Source organism: Ostrea edulis, chromosome 10, assembly GCF_947568905.1.
Source record: "Ostrea edulis chromosome 10, xbOstEdul1.1, whole genome shotgun sequence".
Taxonomy (NCBI): domain Eukaryota; kingdom Metazoa; phylum Mollusca; class Bivalvia; order Ostreida; family Ostreidae; genus Ostrea; species Ostrea edulis.
The window spans coordinates 34,974,452-34,997,410 of NC_079173.1; the positions used below are offsets into that span (position 1 = coordinate 34,974,452).

The 22,959-nt window shown below is 33.8% G+C and overlaps 1 protein-coding gene across 1 annotated transcript in view; it reads right to left on the minus strand.

The window, feature by feature from the left end:
- Positions 1-230: 230 nt before the first annotated feature.
- LOC125665894 (calcitonin receptor-like) overlaps positions 231-22,959 on the minus strand; it is a 63,094-nt gene continuing 40,365 nt past the window's right edge. Inside the window, exons 11-12 of the mRNA XM_048898853.2 lie at positions 2,653-2,694; positions 231-1,528 (exon numbers count right to left, since the gene is read on the minus strand). Coding sequence (XP_048754810.1) covers positions 1,394-1,528; positions 2,653-2,694 — 177 coding nt within the window. The 3' untranslated portion in view covers positions 231-1,393. The remainder of the gene's footprint in view (positions 1,529-2,652; positions 2,695-22,959) is intronic.

Here is a 22,959-nt window from a genome sequence, read left to right on the forward strand (position 1 = left end):
TAATTAAAATAGAAAAACTAAATATCTTCCTCGGTCTCTATCTGTGCGTCTATATATGAAACAGGATGTTGTCACTATCGTAACATTTAATTTAGTCTGTTAGGCGTCTATAAATAGCCACACGCGCATGAAGGGTATCCCAACATAATGCTATTAACCATGACGCAAATTTAGGTTTCAAAGAGCATAAAACAAAGAATTACTGAGAGGTATTTGATATTTTTATTTCTCTTTTATATGGCACGGTACTGTAGTAACACAATACACAGCTTTACACACCAAGCCGCCGATCATCTTACCGAACTCGACACGTGAATGCCGCTTGATTTATCTTCTGAATACGCATTAGAAATAACCGAGTGACACCAATTTAAAACGAAAACATTTTGTTAAAACAAGGGATATAATTTATTATATGTTGTACATAGAGCCTCATAATACATGTACTAGTACGACAGTGTTTTACAAGGTGGGCAAAATTTGTCGAAATTCGGAACAAACAACTTTAAAGATGATCTGATTTGGCCAATTTATCAAACAGAAACAATCGTATCTAATATTACAAGAAACAAATCATACACAAATAATTCTACAAATGAATTAGTCACGGGGCAATGTACAGTGCATATAACAAATGACAAAAACACTGTAATTTGGTTTCATTTCTCTACCACTATTAAGAATTACATACATGAAAGAACGAATCACAGGTAATCACGACTCTGATTACGTCAGCCTGCTTTTCTCTTAACTGGTCCCCTATTGTGACAGCTCCCAAGACCAGTTAACGTAAACCCGTGACAGGGAACATGTTGAAAATGGATTAAAAGCAAGTAAGTTTTGATTTCCTTGTGACGGTTTTGTGCATTGCTGTACATGTTGTCTAAATTGCGTAAATCCAGGCAAATCTGAGTCGAAGCATAAACCGTCACCGACTCCGGCATTTACACGTTTTCCAGAATCAAAATATGAATGCTTAATTGCGAAGAGAAGTCGATGAAGGCTATGCCTCTCGACTTCTCTAAAGATAATAGGGTTCTGTACCTTGTCTTTAATGGTAAATTCGAACCAAAGCGATACAATTACCTGTGCAACGAATAAGAAAAGGAGACTGGTTATTCTGTCTATGGCCTTTGTGTGTTCTCGACCTTTAACATATGAAATCACTCTTTGCAGAAATGATTGAAGCTTGCATCTACAGGAACTGTCAGCGAACGCTAATGCAGAGTAAACGTGTCAATTTCAATCACGCATTCGTCGACTTTGCTTTGACAAGTGATGAAAACAAGAACACTAGACTCTTATTCATAGTAATAGCAATGTTAAACTTTAGCTTATTCGTAGTAATAGCAATGTTAACCCTGTGAGCTCAACTACAGAACATAAGACAATTTCATGGCGCGTGTGTTAGTGACGTGTGATCCATAAAGGTATATGTCGTAGAAGCTGTAGCGGAGTGCGTGCGCTTCTGTTCCCTCAGTAGCATCACTCTGTGTTGATCCCATCTTCGCCTCAGGAGTACCAGTACCTACAATTTGTTCATTGAAATATAGTTCTATTTCATATTTATACAGTGAAAACTGCATAATACGACACCCATACAATCTGTTTCACTGGGCATTCCGACCTTTATTTTCATTCCGAATATCATTTTTACACTGTTTATTTTGACATATTGAGTATTCCGACAGAAACTTTTGTTTGCCGGTGCATAATACTTTATAGTAACCCAGCAGTATTTTGCTACTTGAAAACATGGAGTGATGGTGACAAATCTCTGTGTTTCTGCTTCTTTACATAACCATGCAATTTTCGTGTGGAAACAGACAAGATTGTCTATTACTGCAGATTCCCATCTTCTCGGTTACATAACTAATAATGATATCATAAAAAAATCATATTTTAGAATCATCGCTAGAAGATTTTTTAATTCCATGATATACATATATACTCAGGAAGTAATGATACAAAAATCTATAAGGTATCATTTCTAACCAACATGCGATATCGATAAAAATGTTCATGTGATTCAGTCCTATAAACCAATTTAATGACTCTCTTGTAGATTGTAAAATTCATCACACTGTATATAAATGTTGATAAACGATACAATGCTAAATGATTATATACCGATTTTGAACTGTTTTTAAGTTTGAGAAGAAGATATGCGGGTGGAATTTAAAAAAAAAAATTAATGTCAACGTATAACACTTGATTCAGACATAATTGATTTAATTCGCCTCCATTTTATTTTCGTCCCTTTTGCTTTCGTTGTCATTAAGACTAGTACAGTCAATTCATTTTACTTGATTATCTCTTTTCTGTGTCTGGACGAATTCAAAACGGAATGAAACGGTTTTCAAGTGTGCAAGGGCAAAAAATAACCACAGAACGAAATTAACCCTGTGTACAGTATAAATGTGACATCTTCTTCTGGGGGTGCATCTAGACAGAACGGTGTTGTATACAGTGAAAACTGCATAATCCGACACCTGTGCAATCCCTTTCACTGGGCATTATTGTCATTTTCAATTTCATATTTTCATAGGTTTTTTTTCGACACACTGTGTATTCCGACAAAAAATTGTCTCCCAGTGCATGTCGGATTAGACAGGTTTTACTGATTAGCAATGTAATCATTTTTAATCTCACCTCCCCATTACAAAAACAGTAGATGATGGAGACAAATGAACCCTGAAAAGAAGGAAATAATATGTTAATAAAACGTCATCAATATAAGCCGTTATATTTGGAAAATTCGCAATTTCTCTTCATTATGTATGCACACTTAACATTGAACTTAAACAGGTTAACAAAAACGTCGATGGACCCCGATTATAATATATATCAAAACATCCTTTATCAGATTAAGATCCCTGACACGCAGACAAACACAGCGTGTTTTAACACTATGAACAATAATTTGAATATTCCCATTCTGCAACGGATTGTCATTAACAATCTTTTGCCTGTTTCCTATTTATACATCCTCATCAAGGGTGGATCCAGAATGGGATCCAGGGAGTCCGGACCCCCTTTTTGCGGACCAAAAAGTTTTAGAGTTATTCAATTTTAACGAGTCTTTGAGTCAAAATGATATGAAAGGTGGATACAAGTTTACATCACTCAAATTTATCAACAGCAGTCTATCATTTAATTCTAGGATAAATAAGACCACTGATATCCCTCGTATAGTAACGGTATTTTCGTCAGATACAAGCATCACTTAAGAATTTTTAAAAAGTATATGTAACATAAAAGTTTTGTTTAAGAAGTAGACAATTTGAAAGTGAACAAGAAGTGCCAGGAAATGCTCAGAATGCAGGATTTTGCAATATTTACCCCGGCATATTGGGAGTAACTTTTAAATCAGCTTGTTTTGTCTTTTTTTCCCCATTGCAAAATCAGGTTTGAGTATGGAGATTAGAATGACTAGAATTTTGGAAACAAGTAGTAAATAAGCTAAGCATTTTCAGATATGAAGACTGTCTTACCATCCCCCAAGATATTATGTACACCAGTAAAGGGTAAATGGGGTAGGGATGGATGTTGTGAAAAGTACGTAAAAGATCAAGTGCTACCCCCCCCCCCTTTCATTAACTCCTGGATCCACCTATGCTTATCGAAGGAACCCATGCTTACGTCACACGGATTATCAATAATTTCATCCTCATCAAAGGAACTCATGCTTACGTCACACAGATTGTGCACGTGTAAGAAATGTTATTCGGGGAATAAAAATCTATCTTTCTTACTTTACGATGTATTATGTAAATATATGGACTAGATTTGCAGTAGATAGGTTGTATTATGGGGATATATGGACTAGATTTGCAGTAAATAGGTTGTATTATGGGGATATATGGACTAGATTTGCAGTAGATAGGTTGTATTATGGGGATATAGGGACTAGATTTGCAGTAGATAGGTTGTATTATGGGTATATAGGGACTAGATGTGCAGTAGATAGGTTGTATTATGGGGATATATGGACTAGATTTGCAGTAGATAGGTTGTATTATGGGGATATATGGACTAAATTAGCAGTAGATAGGTTGTATTATGGGGATATATGGACTAGATTTGCAGTAGATAGGTTGTATTATGGGGATATATGGACTAGATTTGCAGTAGAAAGGTTGTATTATGGGGATATATGGACTAGATTTGCAGTAGATAGGTTGTATTATGGGGATATATGGACTAGATTTGCAGTAGATAAGTTGTATTATGGGGATATATGGACTAGATTTGCAGTAGATAGGTTGTATTATGGGGATATATGGACTAGATTTGCAGTAGATAGGTTGTATTATGGGGACATATATATGGACTAGATTTGAAGTAGATAGGTTGTATTATGGGGATATATGGACTAGATTTGCAATAGATAGGTTGTATTATGTAAATATATGGACTAGATTTGCAGTAGATAGGTTGTATTATGGGGATATATGGACTAGATTTGCAGTAGATAAGTTGTATTATGAGGATATATGGACTAGAATTCCAGTAGATAGGTTGTATTATGGGGATATATGGACTAGATTTGCAGTAGATAGGTTGTATTATGGGGATATATGGACTAGATTTGCAGTAGAAAGGTTGTATTATGGGGATATATGGACTAGATTTGCAGTAGATAGGTTGTATTATGGGGATATAGGGACTAGATGTGCAGTAGATAGGTTGTATTATGGGGATATATGGACTAGATTTCCAGTAGATAGGATGTATTATGTAAATATATGGATTAGATTTGCAGTAGATAGGTTGTATTATGGGGATATATGGACTAGATTTGCAGTAGATAAGTTGTATTATGGGGATATAGGGACTAGAATTCCAGTAGATAGGTTGTATTATGGGGATATATGGACTAGATTTGCAGTAGATAGGTAGTATTATGGGGATATATGGACTAGATTTGCAGTAAATAGGTTGTATTATGGGGATATATGGACTAGATTTGCAGTAGATAGGTTGTATTATGGGGATATAGGGACTAGATTTGCAGTAGATAGGTTGTATTATGGGTATATAGGGACTAGATGTGCAGTAGATAGGTTGTATTATGGGGATATATGGACTAGATTTGCAGTAGATAGGTTGTATTATGTAAATATATGGACTAGATTTGCAGTAGATAGGTTGTATTATGGGGATATATGGACTAGATTTTCAGTAGATAGGATGTATTATGTAAATATATGGACTAGATTTGCAGTAGATAGGTTGTATTATGGGGATATATGGACTAGATTTGCAGTAGATAAGTTGTATTATGGGGATATATGGACTAGATTTGCAGTAGATAGGTTGTATTATGTAAATATATGGACTAGATTTGCAGTAGATAGGTTGTATTATGGGGATATATGGACTAGATTTGCAGTAGAAAGGTTGTATTATGGGGATATATGGACTAGATTTGCAGTAGATAGGTTGTATTATGGGGATATATGGACTAGATTTGCAGTAGAAAGGTTGTATTATGGGGATATATGGACTAGATTTGCAGTAGATAGGTTGTATTATGTAAATATATGGACTAGATTTGCAGTAGATAGGTTGCATTATGGGGATATATGGACTAGATTTGCAGTAGAAAGGTTGTATTATGGGGATATATGGACTAGATTTGCAGTAGATAGGTTGTATTATGTAAATATATGGACTAGATTTGCAGTAGATAGGTTGTATTATGGGGATATATGGACTAGATTTCCAGTAGATAGGATGTATTATGTAAATATATGGACTAGATTTGCAGTAGATAGGTTGTATTATGGGGATATATGGACTAGATTTGCAGTAGATAGGTTGTATTATCGGGATATATGGACTAGATTTGCAGTAGATAGGTTGTATTATGGGGATATATGGACTAGATTTGCAGTAGATAGGTTGTATTATGGGGATATATGGACTAGATTTGCAGTAGAAAGGTTGTATTATGGGAATATATGAACTAGATTTGCAGTAGATAGGTTGTATTATGGGGATATATGGACTAGATTTGCAGTAGATAGGTTGTATTATGTAAATATATGGACTAGATTTGCAGTAGATAGGTAGTATTATGGGGATATATGGACTAGATTTGCAGTAGAAAGGTTGTATTATGGGGATATATGGACTAGATTTGCAGTAGATAGGTTGTATTGTGGGGATATATGGACTAGATTTGCAGAAGATAGGTTGTATTATGGGGATATATGGACTAGATTTGCAGTAGATAGGTTGTATTATGGGGATATATGGACTAGATTTGCAGTAGATAGGTTGTATTATGTAAATATATGGACTAGATTTGCAGTAGATAGGTTGTATTATGGGGATATATGGACTAGATTTGCAGTAGAAAGGTTGTATTATGGGGATATATGGACTAGATTTGCAGTAGATAGGTTGTATTATGTAAATATATGGACTAGATTTGCAGTAGATAGGTTGTATTATGGGGATATATGGACTAGATTTTCAGTAGATAGGATGTATTATGTAAATATATGGACTAGATTTGCAGTAGATAGGTTGTATTATGGGGATATATGGACTAGATTTGCAGTAGATAAGTTGTATTATGGGGATATATGGACTAGATTTGCAGTAGATAGGTTGTATTATGTAAATATATGGACTAGATTTGCAGTAGATAGGTTGTATTATGGGGATATATGGACTAGATTTGCAGTAGAAAGGTTGTATTATGGGGATATATGGACTAGATTTGCAGTAGATAGGTTGTATTATGGGGATATATGGACTAGATTTGCAGTAGAAAGGTTGTATTATGGGGATATATGGACTAGATTTGCAGTAGATAGGTTGTATTATGTAAATATATGGACTAGATTTGCAGTATATAGGTTGTATTATGGGGATATATGGACTAGATTTGCAGTAGAAAGGTTGTATTATGGGGATATATGGACTAGATTTGCAGTAGATAGGTTGTATTATGTAAATATATGGACTAGATTTGCAGTAGATAGGTTGTATTATGGGGATATATGGACTAGATTTCCAGTAGATAGGATGTATTATGTAAATATATGGACTAGATTTGCAGTAGATAGGTTGTATTATGGGGATATATGGACTAGATTTGCAGTAGATAGGTTGTATTATCGGGATATATGGACTAGATTTGCAGTAGATAGGTTGTATTATGTAAATATATGGAATAGATTTGCAGTAGATAGGTTGTATTATGGGGATATATGGACTAGATTTGCAGTAGAAAGGTTGTATTATGGGAATATATGAACTAGATTTGCAGTAGATAGGTTGTATTATGGGGATATATGGACTAGATTTGCAGTAGATAGGTTGTATTATGTAAATATATGGACTAGATTTGCAGTAGATAGGTTGTATTATGGGGATATATGGACTAGATTTGCAGTAGAAAGGTTGTATTATGGGGATATATGGACTAGATTTGCAGTAGATAGGTTGTATTATGGGGATATATGGACTAGATTTGCAGTAGATAGGTTGTATTATGGGGATATATGGACTAGATTTGCAGTAGATAGGTTGTATTATGTAAATATATATGGACTAGATTTGCAGTAGATAGGTTGTATTATGGGGATATATGGACTAGATTTGCAGTAGAAAGGTTGTATTATGGGGATATATGGACTAGATTTGCAGTAGATAGGTTGTATTATGTAAATATATGGACTAGATTTGCAGTAGATAGGTTGTATTATGGGGATATATGGACTAGATTTCCAGTAGATAGGATGTATTATGTAAATATATGGACTAGATTTACAGTAGATAGGTTGTATTATGGGGATATATGGACTAGATTTGCAGTAGATAAGTTGTATTATGGGGATATATGGACTAGATTTGCAGTAGAAAGGTTGTATTATGGGGATATATGGACTAGATTTGCAGTAGATAGGTTGTATTATGGGGATATATGGACTAGATTTGCAGTAGAAAGGTTGTATTATGGGGATATATGGACTAGATTTGCAGTGGAAAGGTTGTATTATGGGGATATATGGACTAGAATTGCAGTAGATAGGTTGTATTATGTAAATATATGGACTAGATTTGCAGTAGATAGGTTGTATTATTGGGATATATGGACTAGATTTGCAGTAGATAGGTTGTATTATGGGGATATATGGACTAGATTTGCAGTAGAAAGGTTGTATTATGGGGATATATGGACTAGATTTGCAGTAGATAGGTTGTATTATGTAAATATATGGACTAGATTTGCAGTAGATAGGTTGTATTATGGGGATATATGGACTAGATTTGCAGTAGATAAGTTGTATTATGGGGATATATGGACTAGATTTGCAGTAGATAGGTTGTATTATGGGGATATATGGACTAGATTTGCAGTAGAAAGGTTGTATTATGGGGATATATGGACTAGATTTGCAGTAGATAGGTTGTATTATGGGGATATATGGACTAGATTTGCAGTAGAAAGGTTGTATTATGGGGATATATGGACTAGATTTGCAGTAGAAAGGTTGTATTATGGGGATATATGGACTAGAATTGCAGTAGATAGGTTGTATTGTGTAAATATATGGACTAGATTTGCAGTAGATAGGTTGTATTATGGGGATATATGGACTAGATTTGCAGTAGATAGGTTGTATTATGGGGATATATGGACTAGATTTGCAGTAGAAAGGTTGTATTATGGGGATATATGGACTAGATTTGCAGTAGATAGGTTGTATTATGTAAATATATGGACTAGATTTGCAGTAGATAGGTTGTATTATTGGGATATATGGACTAGATTTCCAGTAGATAGGATGTATTATGTAAATATATGGACTAGATTTGCAGTAGATAGGTTGTATTATGGGGATATATGGACTAGATTTGCAGTAGATAAGTTGTATTATGGGGATATATGGACTAGATTTGCAGTAGATAGGTTGTATTATGGGGATATATGGACTAGATTTGCAGTAGAAAGGTTGTATTATGGGGATATATGGACTATATTTGCAGTAGATAGGTTGTATTATGTAAATATATGGACTAGATTTGCAGTAGATAGGTTGTATTATGGGGATATATGGACTAGATTTGCAGTAGAAAGATTGTATTATGGGGATATATGGACTAGATTTGCAGTAGATAGGTTGTATTATGTAAATATATGGACTAGATTTGCAGTAGATAGGTTGTATTATGGGGATATATGGACTAGATTTTCAGTAGATAAGATGTATTATGTAAATATATGGACTAGATTTGCAGTAGATAGGTTGTATTATGGGGATATATGGACTAGATTTGCAGTAGATAAGTTGTATTATGGGGATATATGGACTAGATTTGCAGTAGATAGGTTGTATTATGTAAATATATGGACTAGATTTGCAGTAGATAGGTTGTATTATGGGGATATATGGACTAGATTTGCAGTAGAAAGGTTGTATTATGGGGATATATGGACTAGATTTGCAGTAGATAGGTTGTATTATGGGGATATATGGACTAGATTTGCAGTAGAAAGGTTGTATTATGGGGATATATGGACTAGATTTGCAGTAGATAGGTTGTATTATGGGGATATATGGACTAGATTTGCAGTAGATAGGTTGCATTATGGGGATATATGGACTAGATTTGCAGTAGAAAGGTTGTATTATGGGGATATATGGACTAGATTTGCAGTAGATATGTTGTATTATGTAAATATATGGACTAGATTTGCAGTAGATAGGTTGTATTATGGGGATATATGGACTAGATTTCCAGTAGATAGGATGTATTATGTAAATATATGGACTAGATTTGCAGTAGATAGGTTGTATTATGGGGATATATGGACTAGATTTGCAGTAGATAGGTTGTATTATCGGGATATATGGACTAGATTTGCAGTAGATAGGTTGTATTATGTAAATATATGGACTAGATTTGCAGTAGATAGGTTGTATTATGGGGATATATGGACTAGATTTGCAGTAGAAAGGTTGTATTATGGGAATATATGAACTAGATTTGCAGTAGATAGGTTGTATTATGGGGATATATGGACTAGATTTGCAGTAGATAGGTTGTATTATGTAAATATATGGACTAGATTTGCAGTAGATAGGTTGTATTATGGGGATATATGGACTAGATTTGCAGTAGATAGGTTGTGTTATGGGGATATATGGACTAGATTTGCAGTAGAAAGGTTGTATTATGGGGATATATGGACTAGATTTGCAGTAGATAGGTTGTATTATGTAAATATATGGACTAGATTTGCAGTAGATAGGTTGTATTATGGGGATATATGGACTAGATTTGCAGTAGATAAGTTGTATTATTGGGATATATGGACTAGATTTGCAGTAGATAGGTTGTATTATGGGAATATATGGACTAGATTTGCAGTAGAAAGGTTGTATTATGGGGATATATGGACTAGATTTGCAGTAGATAGGTTGTATTATGGGGATATATGGACTAGATTTGCAGTAGAAAGGTTGTATTATGGGGATATATGGACTAGATTTGCAGTAGATAGGTTGTATTATGTAAATATATGGACTAGATTTGCAGTAGATAGGTTGTATTATGGGGATATATGGACTAGATTTGCAGTAGATAGGTTGTATTATGTAAATATATGGACTAGATTTGCAGTAGATAGGTTGTATTATGGGGATATATGGACTAGATTTGCAGTAGAAAGATTGTATTATGGGGATATATGGACTAGATTTGCAGTAGATAGGTTGTATTATGTAAATATATGGACTAGATTTGCAGTAGATAGGTTGTATTATGGGGATATATGGACTAGATTTTCAGTAGATAGGATATATTATGTAAATATATGGACTAGATTTGCAGTAGATAGGTTGTATTATGGGGATATATGGACTAGATTTGCAGTAGACAAGTTGTATTATGGGGATATATGGACTAGATTTGCAGTAGATAGGTTGTATTATGTAAATATATGGACTAGATTTGCAGTAGATAGGTTGTATTATGGGGATATATGGACTAGATTTGCAGTAGAAAGGTTGTATTATGGGGATATATGGACTAGATTTGCAGTAGATAGGTTGTATTATGGGGATATATGGACTAGATTTGCAGTAGAAAGGTTGTATTATGGGGATATATGGACTAGATTTGCAGTAGAAAGGTTGTATTATGGGGATATATGGACTAGATTTGCAGTAGATAGGTTGTATTATGTAAATATATGGACTAGATTTGCAGTAGATAGGTTGTATTATGGGGATATATGGACTAGATTTGCAGTAGATAGGTTGTATTATGTAAATATATGGACTAGATTTGCAGTAGATAGGTTGTATTATGGGGATATATGGACTAGATTTGCAGTAGAAAGATTGTATTATGGGGATATATGGACTAGATTTGCAGTAGATAGGATGTATTATGTAAATATATGGACTAGATTTGCAGTAGATAGGTTGTATTATGGGGATATATGGACTAGATTTGCAGTAGATAAGTTGTATTATGGGGATATATGGACTAGATTTGCAGTAGATAGGTTGTATTATGTAAATATATGGACTAGATTTGCAGTAGATAGGTTGTATTATGGGGATATATGGACTAGATTTGCAGTAGAAAGGTTGTATTATGGGGATATATGGACTAGATTTGCAGTAGATAGGTTGTATTATGGGGATATATGGACTAGATTTGCAGTAGAAAGGTTGTATTATGGGGATATATGGACTAGATTTGCAGTAGATAGGTTGTATTATGTAAATATATGGACTAGATTTGCAGTAGATAGGTTGCATTATGGGGATATATGGATTAGATTTGCAGTAGAAAGGTTGTATTATGGGGATATATGGACTAGATTTGCAGTAGATAGGTTGTATTATGTAAATATATGGACTAGATTTGCAGTAGATAGGTTGTATTATGGGGATATATGGACTAGATTTCCAGTAGATAGGATGTATTATGTAAATATATGGACTAGATTTGCAGTAGATAGGTTGTATTATGGGGATATATGGACTAGATTTGCAGTAGATAGGTTGTATTATCGGGATATATGGACTAGATTTGCAGTAGATAGGTTGTATTATGTAAATATATGGAATAGATTTGCAGTAGATAGGTTGTATTATGGGGATATATGGACTAGATTTGCAGTAGAAAGGTTGTATTATGGGAATATATGAACTAGATTTGCAGTAGATAGGTTGTATTATGGGGATATATGGACTAGATTTGCAGTAGATAGGTTGTATTATGTAAATATATGGACTAGATTTGCAGTAGATAGGTTGTATTATGGGGATATATGGACTAGATTTGCAGTAGATAGGTTGTATTATGGGGATATATGGACTAGATTTGCAGTAGAAAGGTTGTATTATGGGGATATATGGACTAGATTTGCAGTAGATAGGTTGTATTATGTAAATATATGGACTAGATTTGCAGTAGATAGGTTGTATTATGGGGATATATGGACTAGATTTGCAGTAGATAAGTTGTATTATTGGGATATATGGACTAGATTTGCAGTAGATAGGTTGTATTATGGGAATATATGGACTAGATTTGCAGTAGAAAGGTTGTATTATGGGGATATATGGACTAGATTTGCAGTAGATAGGTTGTATTATGGGGATATATGGACTAGATTTGCAGTAGAAAGGTTGTATTATGGGGATATATGGACTAGATTTGCAGTAGATAGGTTGTATTATGTAAATATATGGACTAGATTTGCAGTAGATAGGTTGTATTATGGGGATATATGGACTAGATTTGCAGTAGATAGGTTGTATTATGTAAATATATGGACTAGATTTGCAGTAGATAGGTTGTATTATGGGGATATATGGACTAGATTTGCAGTAGAAAGATTGTATTATGGGGATATATGGACTAGATTTGCAGTAGATAGGTTGTATTATGTAAATATATGGACTAGATTTGCAGTAGATAGGTTGTATTATGGGGATATATGGACTAGATTTTCAGTAGATAGGATATATTATGTAAATATATGGACTAGATTTGCAGTAGATAGGTTGTATTATGGGGATATATGGACTAGATTTGCAGTAGATAAGTTGTATTATGGGGATATATGGACTAGATTTGCAGTAGATAGGTTGTATTATGTAAATATATGGACTAGATTTGCAGTAGATAGGTTGTATTATGGGGATATATGGACTAGATTTGCAGTAGAAAGGTTGTATTATGGGGATATATGGACTAGATTTGCAGTAGATAGGTTGTATTATGGGGATATATGGACTAGATTTGCAGTAGAAAGGTTGTATTATGGGGATATATGGACTAGATTTGCAGTAGAAAGGTTGTATTATGGGGATATATGGACTAGATTTGCAGTAGATAGGTTGTATTATGTAAATATATGGACTAGATTTGCAGTAGATAGGTTGTATTATGGGGATATATGGACTAGATTTGCAGTAGATAGGTTGTATTATGTAAATATATGGACTAGATTTGCAGTAGATAGGTTGTATTATGGGGATATATGGACTAGATTTGCAGTAGAAAGATTGTATTATGGGGATATATGGACTAGATTTGCAGTAGATAGGATGTATTATGTAAATATATGGACTAGATTTGCAGTAGATAGGTTGTATTATGGGGATATATGGACTAGATTTGCAGTAGATAAGTTGTATTATGGGGATATATGGACTAGATTTGCAGTAGATAGGTTGTATTATGTAAATATATGGACTAGATTTGCAGTAGATAGGTTGTATTATGGGGATATATGGACTAGATTTGCAGTAGAAAGGTTGTATTATGGGGATATATGGACTAGATTTGCAGTAGATAGGTTGTATTATGGGGATATATGGACTAGATTTGCAGTAGAAAGGTTGTATTATGGGGATATATGGACTAGATTTGCAGTAGATAGGTTGTATTATGTAAATATATGGACTAGATTTGCAGTAGATAGGTTGCATTATGGGGATATATGGATTAGATTTGCAGTAGAAAGGTTGTATTATGGGGATATATGGACTAGATTTGCAGTAGATAGGTTGTATTATGTAAATATATGGACTAGATTTGCAGTAGATAGGTTGTATTATGGGGATATATGGACTAGATTTCCAGTAGATAGGATGTATTATGTAAATATATGGACTAGATTTGCAGTAGATAGGTTGTATTATGGGGATATATGGACTAGATTTGCAGTAGATAGGTTGTATTATCGGGATATATGGACTAGATTTGCAGTAGATAGGTTGTATTATGTAAATATATGGAATAGATTTGCAGTAGATAGGTTGTATTATGGGGATATATGGACTAGATTTGCAGTAGAAAGGTTGTATTATGGGAATATATGAACTAGATTTGCAGTAGATAGGTTGTATTATGGGGATATATGGACTAGATTTGCAGTAGATAGGTTGTATTATGTAAATATATGGACTAGATTTGCAGTAGATAGGTTGTATTATGGGGATATATGGACTAGATTTGCAGTAGATAGGTTGTATTATGGGGATATATGGACTAGATTTGCAGTAGAAAGGTTGTATTATGGGGATATATGGACTAGATTTGCAGTAGATAGGTTGTATTATGTAAATATATGGACTAGATTTGCAGTAGATAGGTTGTATTATGGGGATATATGGACTAGATTTGCAGTAGATAAGTTGTATTATAGGGATATATGGACTAGATTTGCAGTAGATAGGTTGTATTATGGGAATATATGGACTAGATTTGCAGTAGAAAGGTTGTATTATGGGGATATATGGACTAGATTTGCAGTAGATAGGTTGTATTATGGGGATATATGGACTAGATTTGCAGTAGAAAGGTTGTATTATGGGGATATATGGACTAGATTTGCAGTAGAAAGGTTGTATTATGGGGATATATGGACTAGAATTGCAGTAGATAGGTTGTATTATGTAAATATATGGACTAGATTTGCAGTAGATAGGTTGTATTATGGGGATATATGGACTAGATTTGCAGTAGATAGGTTGTATTATGTAAATATATGGACTAAATTTGCAGTAGATAGGTTGTATTATGGGGATATATGGACTAGATTTGCAGTAGAAAGGTTGTATTATGGGGATATATGGACTAGATTTGCAGTAGATAGGTTGTATTATGGGGATATATGGACTAGATTTGCAGTAGAAAGGTTGTATTATGGGGATATATGGACTAGATTTGCAGTAGATAGGTTGTATTATGTAAATATATGGACTAGATTTGCAGTAGATAGGTTGCATTATGGGGATATATGGACTAGATTTGCAGTAGAAAGGTTGTATTATGGGGATATATGGACTAGATTTGCAGTAGATAGGTTGTATTATGTAAATATATGGACTAGATTTGCAGTAGATAGGTTGTATTATGGGGATATATGGACTAGATTTGCAGTAGAAAGGTTGTATTATGGGAATATATGAACTAGATTTGCAGTAGATAGGTTGTATTATGGGGATATATGGACTAGATTTGCAGTAGATAGGTTGTATTATGTAAATATATGGACTAGATTTGCCGTAGATAGGTTGTATTATGGGGATATATGGACTAGATTTGCAGTAGATAGGTTGTATTATGGGGATATATGGACTAGATTTGCAGTAGAAAGGTTGTATTATGGGGATATATGGACTAGATTTGCAGTAGATAGGTTGTATTATGTAAATATATGGACTAGATTTGCAGTAGATAGGTTGTATTATGGGGATATATGGACTAGATTTGCAGTAGATAAGTTGTATTATGGGGATATATGGACTAGATTTGCAGTAGATAGGTTGTATTATGGGAATATATGGACTAGATTTGCAGTAGAAAGGTTGTATTATGGGGATATATGGACTAGATTTGCAGTAGATAGGTTGTATTATGTAAATATATGGACTAGATTTGCAGTAGATAGGTTGTATTATGGGGATATATGGACTAGATTTCCAGTAGATAGGATGTATTATGTAAATATATGGACTAGATTTGCAGTAGATAGGATGTATTATGTAAATATATGGACTAGATTTGCAGTAGATAGGTTGTATTATGGGGATATATGGACTAGATTTGCAGTAGATAAGTTGTATTATGGGGATATATGGACTAGATTTGCAGTAGATAGGTTGTATTATGGGGATATATGGACTAGATTTGCAGTAGAAAGGTTGTATTATGGGGATATATGGACTAGATTTGCAGTAGAAAGGTTGTATTATGGGGATATATGGACTAGATTTGCAGTAGAAAGGTTGTATTATGGGGATATATGGACTAGAATTGCAGTAGATAGGTTGTATTATGTAAATATATGGACTAGATTTGCAGTAGATAGGTTGTATTATGGGGATATATGGACTAGATTTGCAGTAGATAGGTTGTATTATGTAAATATATGGACTAGATTTGCAGTAGATAGGTTGTATTATGGGGATATATGGACTAGATTTGCAGTAGAAAGATTGTATTATGGGGATATATGGACTAGATTTGCAGTAGATAGGTTGTATTATGTAAATATATGGACTAGATTTGCAGTAGATAGGTTGTATTATGGGGATATATGGACTAGATTTTCAGTAGATAGGATATATTATGTAAATATATGGACTAGATTTGCAGTAGATAGGTTGTATTATGGGGATATATGGACTAGATTTGCAGTAGATAAGTTGTATTATGGGGATATATGGACTAGATTTGCAGTAGATAGGTTGTATTATGTAAATATATGGACTAGATTTGCAGTAGATAGGTTGTATTATGGGGATATATGGACTAGATTTGCAGTAGAAAGGTTGTATTATGGGGATATATGGACTAGATTTGCAGTAGATAGGTTGTATTATGGGGATATATGGACTAGATTTGCAGTAGAAAGGTTGTATTATGGGGATATATGGACTAGATTTGCAGTAGAAAGGTTGTATTATGGGGATATATGGACTAGATTTGCAGTAGATAGGTTGTATTATGTAAATATATGGACTAGATTTGCAGTAGATAGGTTGTATTATGGGGATATATGGACTAGATTTGCAGTAGATAGGTTGTATTATGTAAATATATGGACTAGATTTGCAGTAGATAGGTTGTATTATGGGGATATATGGACTAGATTTGCAGTAGAAAGATTGTATTATGGGGATATATGGACTAGATTTGCAGTAGATAGGATGTATTATGTAAATATATGGACTAGATTTGCAGTAGATAGGTTGTATTATGGGGATATATGGACTAGATTTGCAGTAGATAAGTTGTATTATGGGGATATATGGACTAGATTTGCAGTAGATAGGTTGTATTATGTAAATATATGGACTAGATTTGCAGTAGATAGGTTGTATTATGGGGATATATGGACTAGATTTGCAGTAGAAAGGTTGTATTATGGGGATATATGGACTAGATTTGCAGTAGATAGGTTGTATTATGGGGATATATGGACTAGATTTGCAGTAGAAAGGTTGTATTATGGGGATATATGGACTAGATTTGCAGTAGATAGGTTGTATTATGTAAATATATGGACTAGATTTGCAGTAGATAGGTTGCATTATGGGGATATATGGACTAGATTTGCAGTAGAAAGGTTGTATTATGGGGATATATGGACTAGATTTGCAGTAGATAGGTTGTATTATGTAAATATATGGACTAGATTTGCAGTAGATAGGTTGTATTATGGGGATATATGGACTAGATTTCCAGTAGATAGGATGTATTATGTAAATATATGGACTAGATTTGCAGTAGATAGGTTGTATTATGGGGATATATGGACTAGATTTGCAGTAGATAGGTTGTATTATCGGGATATATGGACTAGATTTGCAGTAGATAGGTTGTATTATGTAAATATATGGAATAGATTTGCAGTAGATAGGTTGTATTATGGGGATATATGGACTAGATTTGCAGTAGAAAGGTTGTATTATGGGAATATATGAACTAGATTTGCAGTAGATAGGTTGTATTATGGGGATATATGGACTAGATTTGCAGTAGATAGGTTGTATTATGTAAATATATGGACTAGATTTGCAGTAGATAGGTTGTATTATGGGGATATATGGACTAGATTTGCAGTAGATAGGTTGTATTATGGGGATATATGGACTAGATTTGCAGTAGAAAGGTTGTATTATGGGGATATATGGACTAGATTTGCAGTAGATAGGTTGTATTATGTAAATATATGGACTAGATTTGCAGTAGATAGGTTGTATTATGGGGATATATGGACTAGATTTGCAGTAGATAAGTTGTATTATAGGGATATATGGACTAGATTTGCAGTAGATAGGTTGTATTATGGGAATATATGGACTAGATTTGCAGTAGAAAGGTTGTATTATGGGGATATATGGACTAGATTTGCAGTAGATAGGTTGTATTATGGGGATATATGGACTAGATTTGCAGTAGATAGGTTGTATTATGGGGATATATGGACTAGATTTGCAGTAGAAAGGTTGTATTATGGGGATATATGGACTAGAATTGCAGTAGATAGGTTGTATTATGTAAATATATGGACTAGATTTGCAGTAGATAGGTTGTATTATGGGGATATATGGACTAGATTTGCAGTAGATAGGTTGTATTATGTAAATATATGGACTAAATTTGCAGTAGATAGGTTGTATTATGGGGATATATGGACTAGATTTGCAGTAGAAAGGTTGTATTATGGGGATATATGGACTAGATTTGCAGTAGATAGGTTGTATTATGGGGATATATGGACTAGATTTGCAGTAGAAAGGTTGTATTATGGGGATATATGGACTAGATTTGCAGTAGATAGGTTGTATTATGTAAATATATGGACTAGATTTGCAGTAGATAGGTTGCATTATGGGGATATATGGACTAGATTTGCAGTAGAAAGGTTGTATTATGGGGATATATGGACTAGATTTGCAGTAGATAGGTTGTATTATGTAAATATATGGACTAGATTTGCAGTAGATAGGTTGTATTATGGGGATATATGGACTAGATTTGCAGTAGAAAGGTTGTATTATGGGAATATATGAACTAGATTTGCAGTAGATAGGTTGTATTATGGGGATATATGGACTAGATTTGCAGTAGATAGGTTGTATTATGTAAATATATGGACTAGATTTGCAGTAGATAGGTTGTATTATGGGGATATATGGACTAGATTTGCAGTAGATAGGTTGTATTATGGGGATATATGGACTAGATTTGCAGTAGAAAGGTTGTATTATGGGGATATATGGACTAGATTTGCAGTAGATAGGTTGTATTATGTAAATATATGGACTAGATTTGCAGTAGATAGGTTGTATTATGGGGATATATGGACTAGATTTGCAGTAGATAAGTTGTATTATGGGGATATATGGACTAGATTTGCAGTAGATAGGTTGTATTATGGGAATATATGGACTAGATTTGCAGTAGAAAGGTTGTATTATGGGGATATATGGACTAGATTTGCAGTAGATAGGTTGTATTATGTAAATATATGGACTAGATTTGCAGTAGATAGGTTGTATTATGGGGATATATGGACTAGATTTCCAGTAGATAGGATGTATTATGTAAATATATGGACTAGATTTGCAGTAGATAGGATGTATTATGTAAATATATGGACTAGATTTGCAGTAGATAGGTTGTATTATGGGGATATATGGACTAGATTTGCAGTAGATAAGTTGTATTATGGGGATATATGGACTAGATTTGCAGTAGATAGGTTGTATTATGGGGATATATGGACTAGATTTGCAGTAGAAAGGTTGTATTATGGGGATATATGGACTAGATTTGCAGTAGATAGGTTGTATTATGTAAATATATGGACTAGATTTGCAGTAGATAGGTTGCATTATGGGGATATATGGACTAGATTTGCAGTAGATAGGTTGTATTATGGGGATATATGGACTAGATTTGCAGTAGATAGGTTGTATTATGTAAATATATGGACTAGATTTGCAGTAGATAGGTTGTATTATGGGGATATATGGACTAGATTTCCAGTAGATAGGATGTATTATGTAAATATATGGACTAGATTTGCAGTAGATAGGTTGTATTATGGGGATATATGGACTAGATTTGCAGTAGATAGGTTGTATTATCGGGATATATGGACTAGATTTGCAGTAGATAGGTTGTATTATGTAAATATATGGAATAGATTTGCAGTAGATAGGTTGTATTATGGGGATATATGGACTAGATTTGCAGTAGAAAGGTTGTATTATGGGAATATATGAACTAGATTTGCAGTAGATAGGTTGTATTATGGGGATATATGGACTAGATTTGCAGTAGATAGGTTGTATTATGTAAATATATGGACTAGATTTGCAGTAGATAGGTTGTATTATGGGGATATATGGACTAGATTTGCAGTAGAAAGGTTGTATTATGGGGATATATGGACTAGATTTGCAGTAGATAGGTTGTATTATGGGGATATATGGACTAGATTTGCAGTAGATAGGTTGTATTATGGGGATATATGGACTAGATTTGCAGTAGATAGGTTGTATTATGTAAATATATGGACTAGATTTGCAGTAGATAGGTTGTATTACGGGGATATATGGACTAGATTTGCAGTAGAAAGGTTGTATTATGGGGATATATGGACTAGATTTGCAGTAGATAGGTTGTATTATGTAAATATATGGACTAGATTTGCAGTAGATAGGTTGTATTATGGGGATATATGGACTAGATTTCCAGTAGATAGGATGTATTATGTAAATATATGGACTAGATTTACAGTAGATAGGTTGTATTATGGGGATATATGGACTAGATTTGCAGTAGATAAGTTGTATTATGGGGATATATGGACTAGATTTGCAGTAGAAAGGTTGTATTATGGGGATATATGGACTAGATTTGCAGTAGATAGGTTGTATTATGGGGATATATGGACTAGATTTGCAGTAGAAAGGTTGTATTATGGGGATATATGGACTAGATTTGCAGTAGAAAGGTTGTATTATGGGGATATTTGGACTAGAATTGCAGTAGATAGGTTGTATTATGTAAATAGATGGACTAGATTTGCAGTAGAAAGGTTGTATTATGGGGATATATGGACTAGATTTGCAGTAGATAGGTTGTATTATGTAAATATATGGACTAGATTTGCAGTAGATAGGTTGTATTATGGGGATACATGGACTAGATTTGCAGTAGATAGGATGTATTATGTAAATATATGGACTAGATTTGCAGTAGATAGGTTGTATTATGGGGATATATGGACTAGATTTGCAGTAGATAGGTTGTATTATGGGGATATATGGACTAGATTTGCAGTAGATAGGATGTATTATGTAAATATATGGACTAGATTTGCAGTAGATAGGTTGTATTATGGGGATATATGGACTAGATTTGCAGTAGAAAGGTTGTATTATGGGGATATATGGACTAGATTTGCAGTAGATAGGTTGTATTATGGGGATATATGGACTAGATTTGCAGTAGATAGGTTGTATTATGGGGATATATGGACTAGATTTGCAGTAGAAAGGTTGTATTATGGGGATATATGGACTAGATTTGCAGTAGAAAGGTTGTATTATGGGGATATATGGACTAGAATTGCAGTAGATAGGTTGTATTATGTAAATATATGGACTAGATTTGCAGTAGATAGGTTGTATTATGGGGATATATGGACTAGATTTGCAGTAGATAAGTTGTATTATGGGGATATATGGACTAGAATTCCAGTAGATAGGTTGTATTATGGGGATATATGGACTAGATTTGCAGTAGATAGGTTGTATTATGTAAATATATGGACTAGATTTGCAGTAGATAGGTTGTATTATGGGGATATATGGACTAGATTTCCAGTAGATAGGATGTATTATGTAAATATATGGACTAGATTTGCAGTAGATAGGTTGTATTATGGGGATATATGGACTAGATTTGCAGTAGATAAGTTGTATTATGGGGATATATGGACTAGATTTGCAGTAGATAGGTTGTATTATGGGGATATATGGACTAGATTTGCAGTAGAAAGGTTGTATTATGGGGATATATGGACTAGATTTGCAGTAGAAAGGTTGTATTATGGGGATATATGGACTAGATTTGCAGTAGATAGGTTGTATTATGTAAATATATGGACTAGATTTGCAGTAGATAGGTTGTATTATGGGGATATATGGACTAGATTTTCAGTAAATAGGATGTATTATGTAAATATATGGACTAGATTTGCAGTAGATAGGTTGTATTATGGGGATATATGGACTAGATTTGCAGTAGATAAGTTGTATTATGGGGATATATGGACTAGATTAGCAGTAGATAGGTTGTATTATGTAAATATATGGACTAGATTTGCAGTAGATAGGTTGTATTATGGGGATATATGGACTAGATTTGCAGTAGAAAGGTTGTATTATGGGGATATATGGACTAGATTTGCAGTAGATAGGTTGTATTATGGGGATATATGGACTAGATTTGCAGTAGAAAGGTTGTATTATGGGGATATATGGACTAGATTTGCAGTAGATAGGTTGTATTATGTAAATATATGGACTAGATTTGCAGTAGATAGGTTGCATTATGGGGATATATGGACTAGATTTGCAGTAGAAAGGTTGTATTATGGGGATATATGGACTAGATTTGCAATAGATAGGTTGTATTATGTAAATATATGGAATAGATTTGCAGTAGATAGGTTGTATTATGGGGATATATGGACTAGATTTCCAGTAGATAGGATGTATTATGTAAATATATGGACTAGATTTGCAGTAGATAGGTTGTATTATGGGGATATATGGACTAGATTTGCAGTGGTTAGGTTGTATTATCGGGATATATGGAATAGATTTGCAGTAGATAGGTTGTATTATGTAAATATATGGAATAGATTTGCAGTAGATA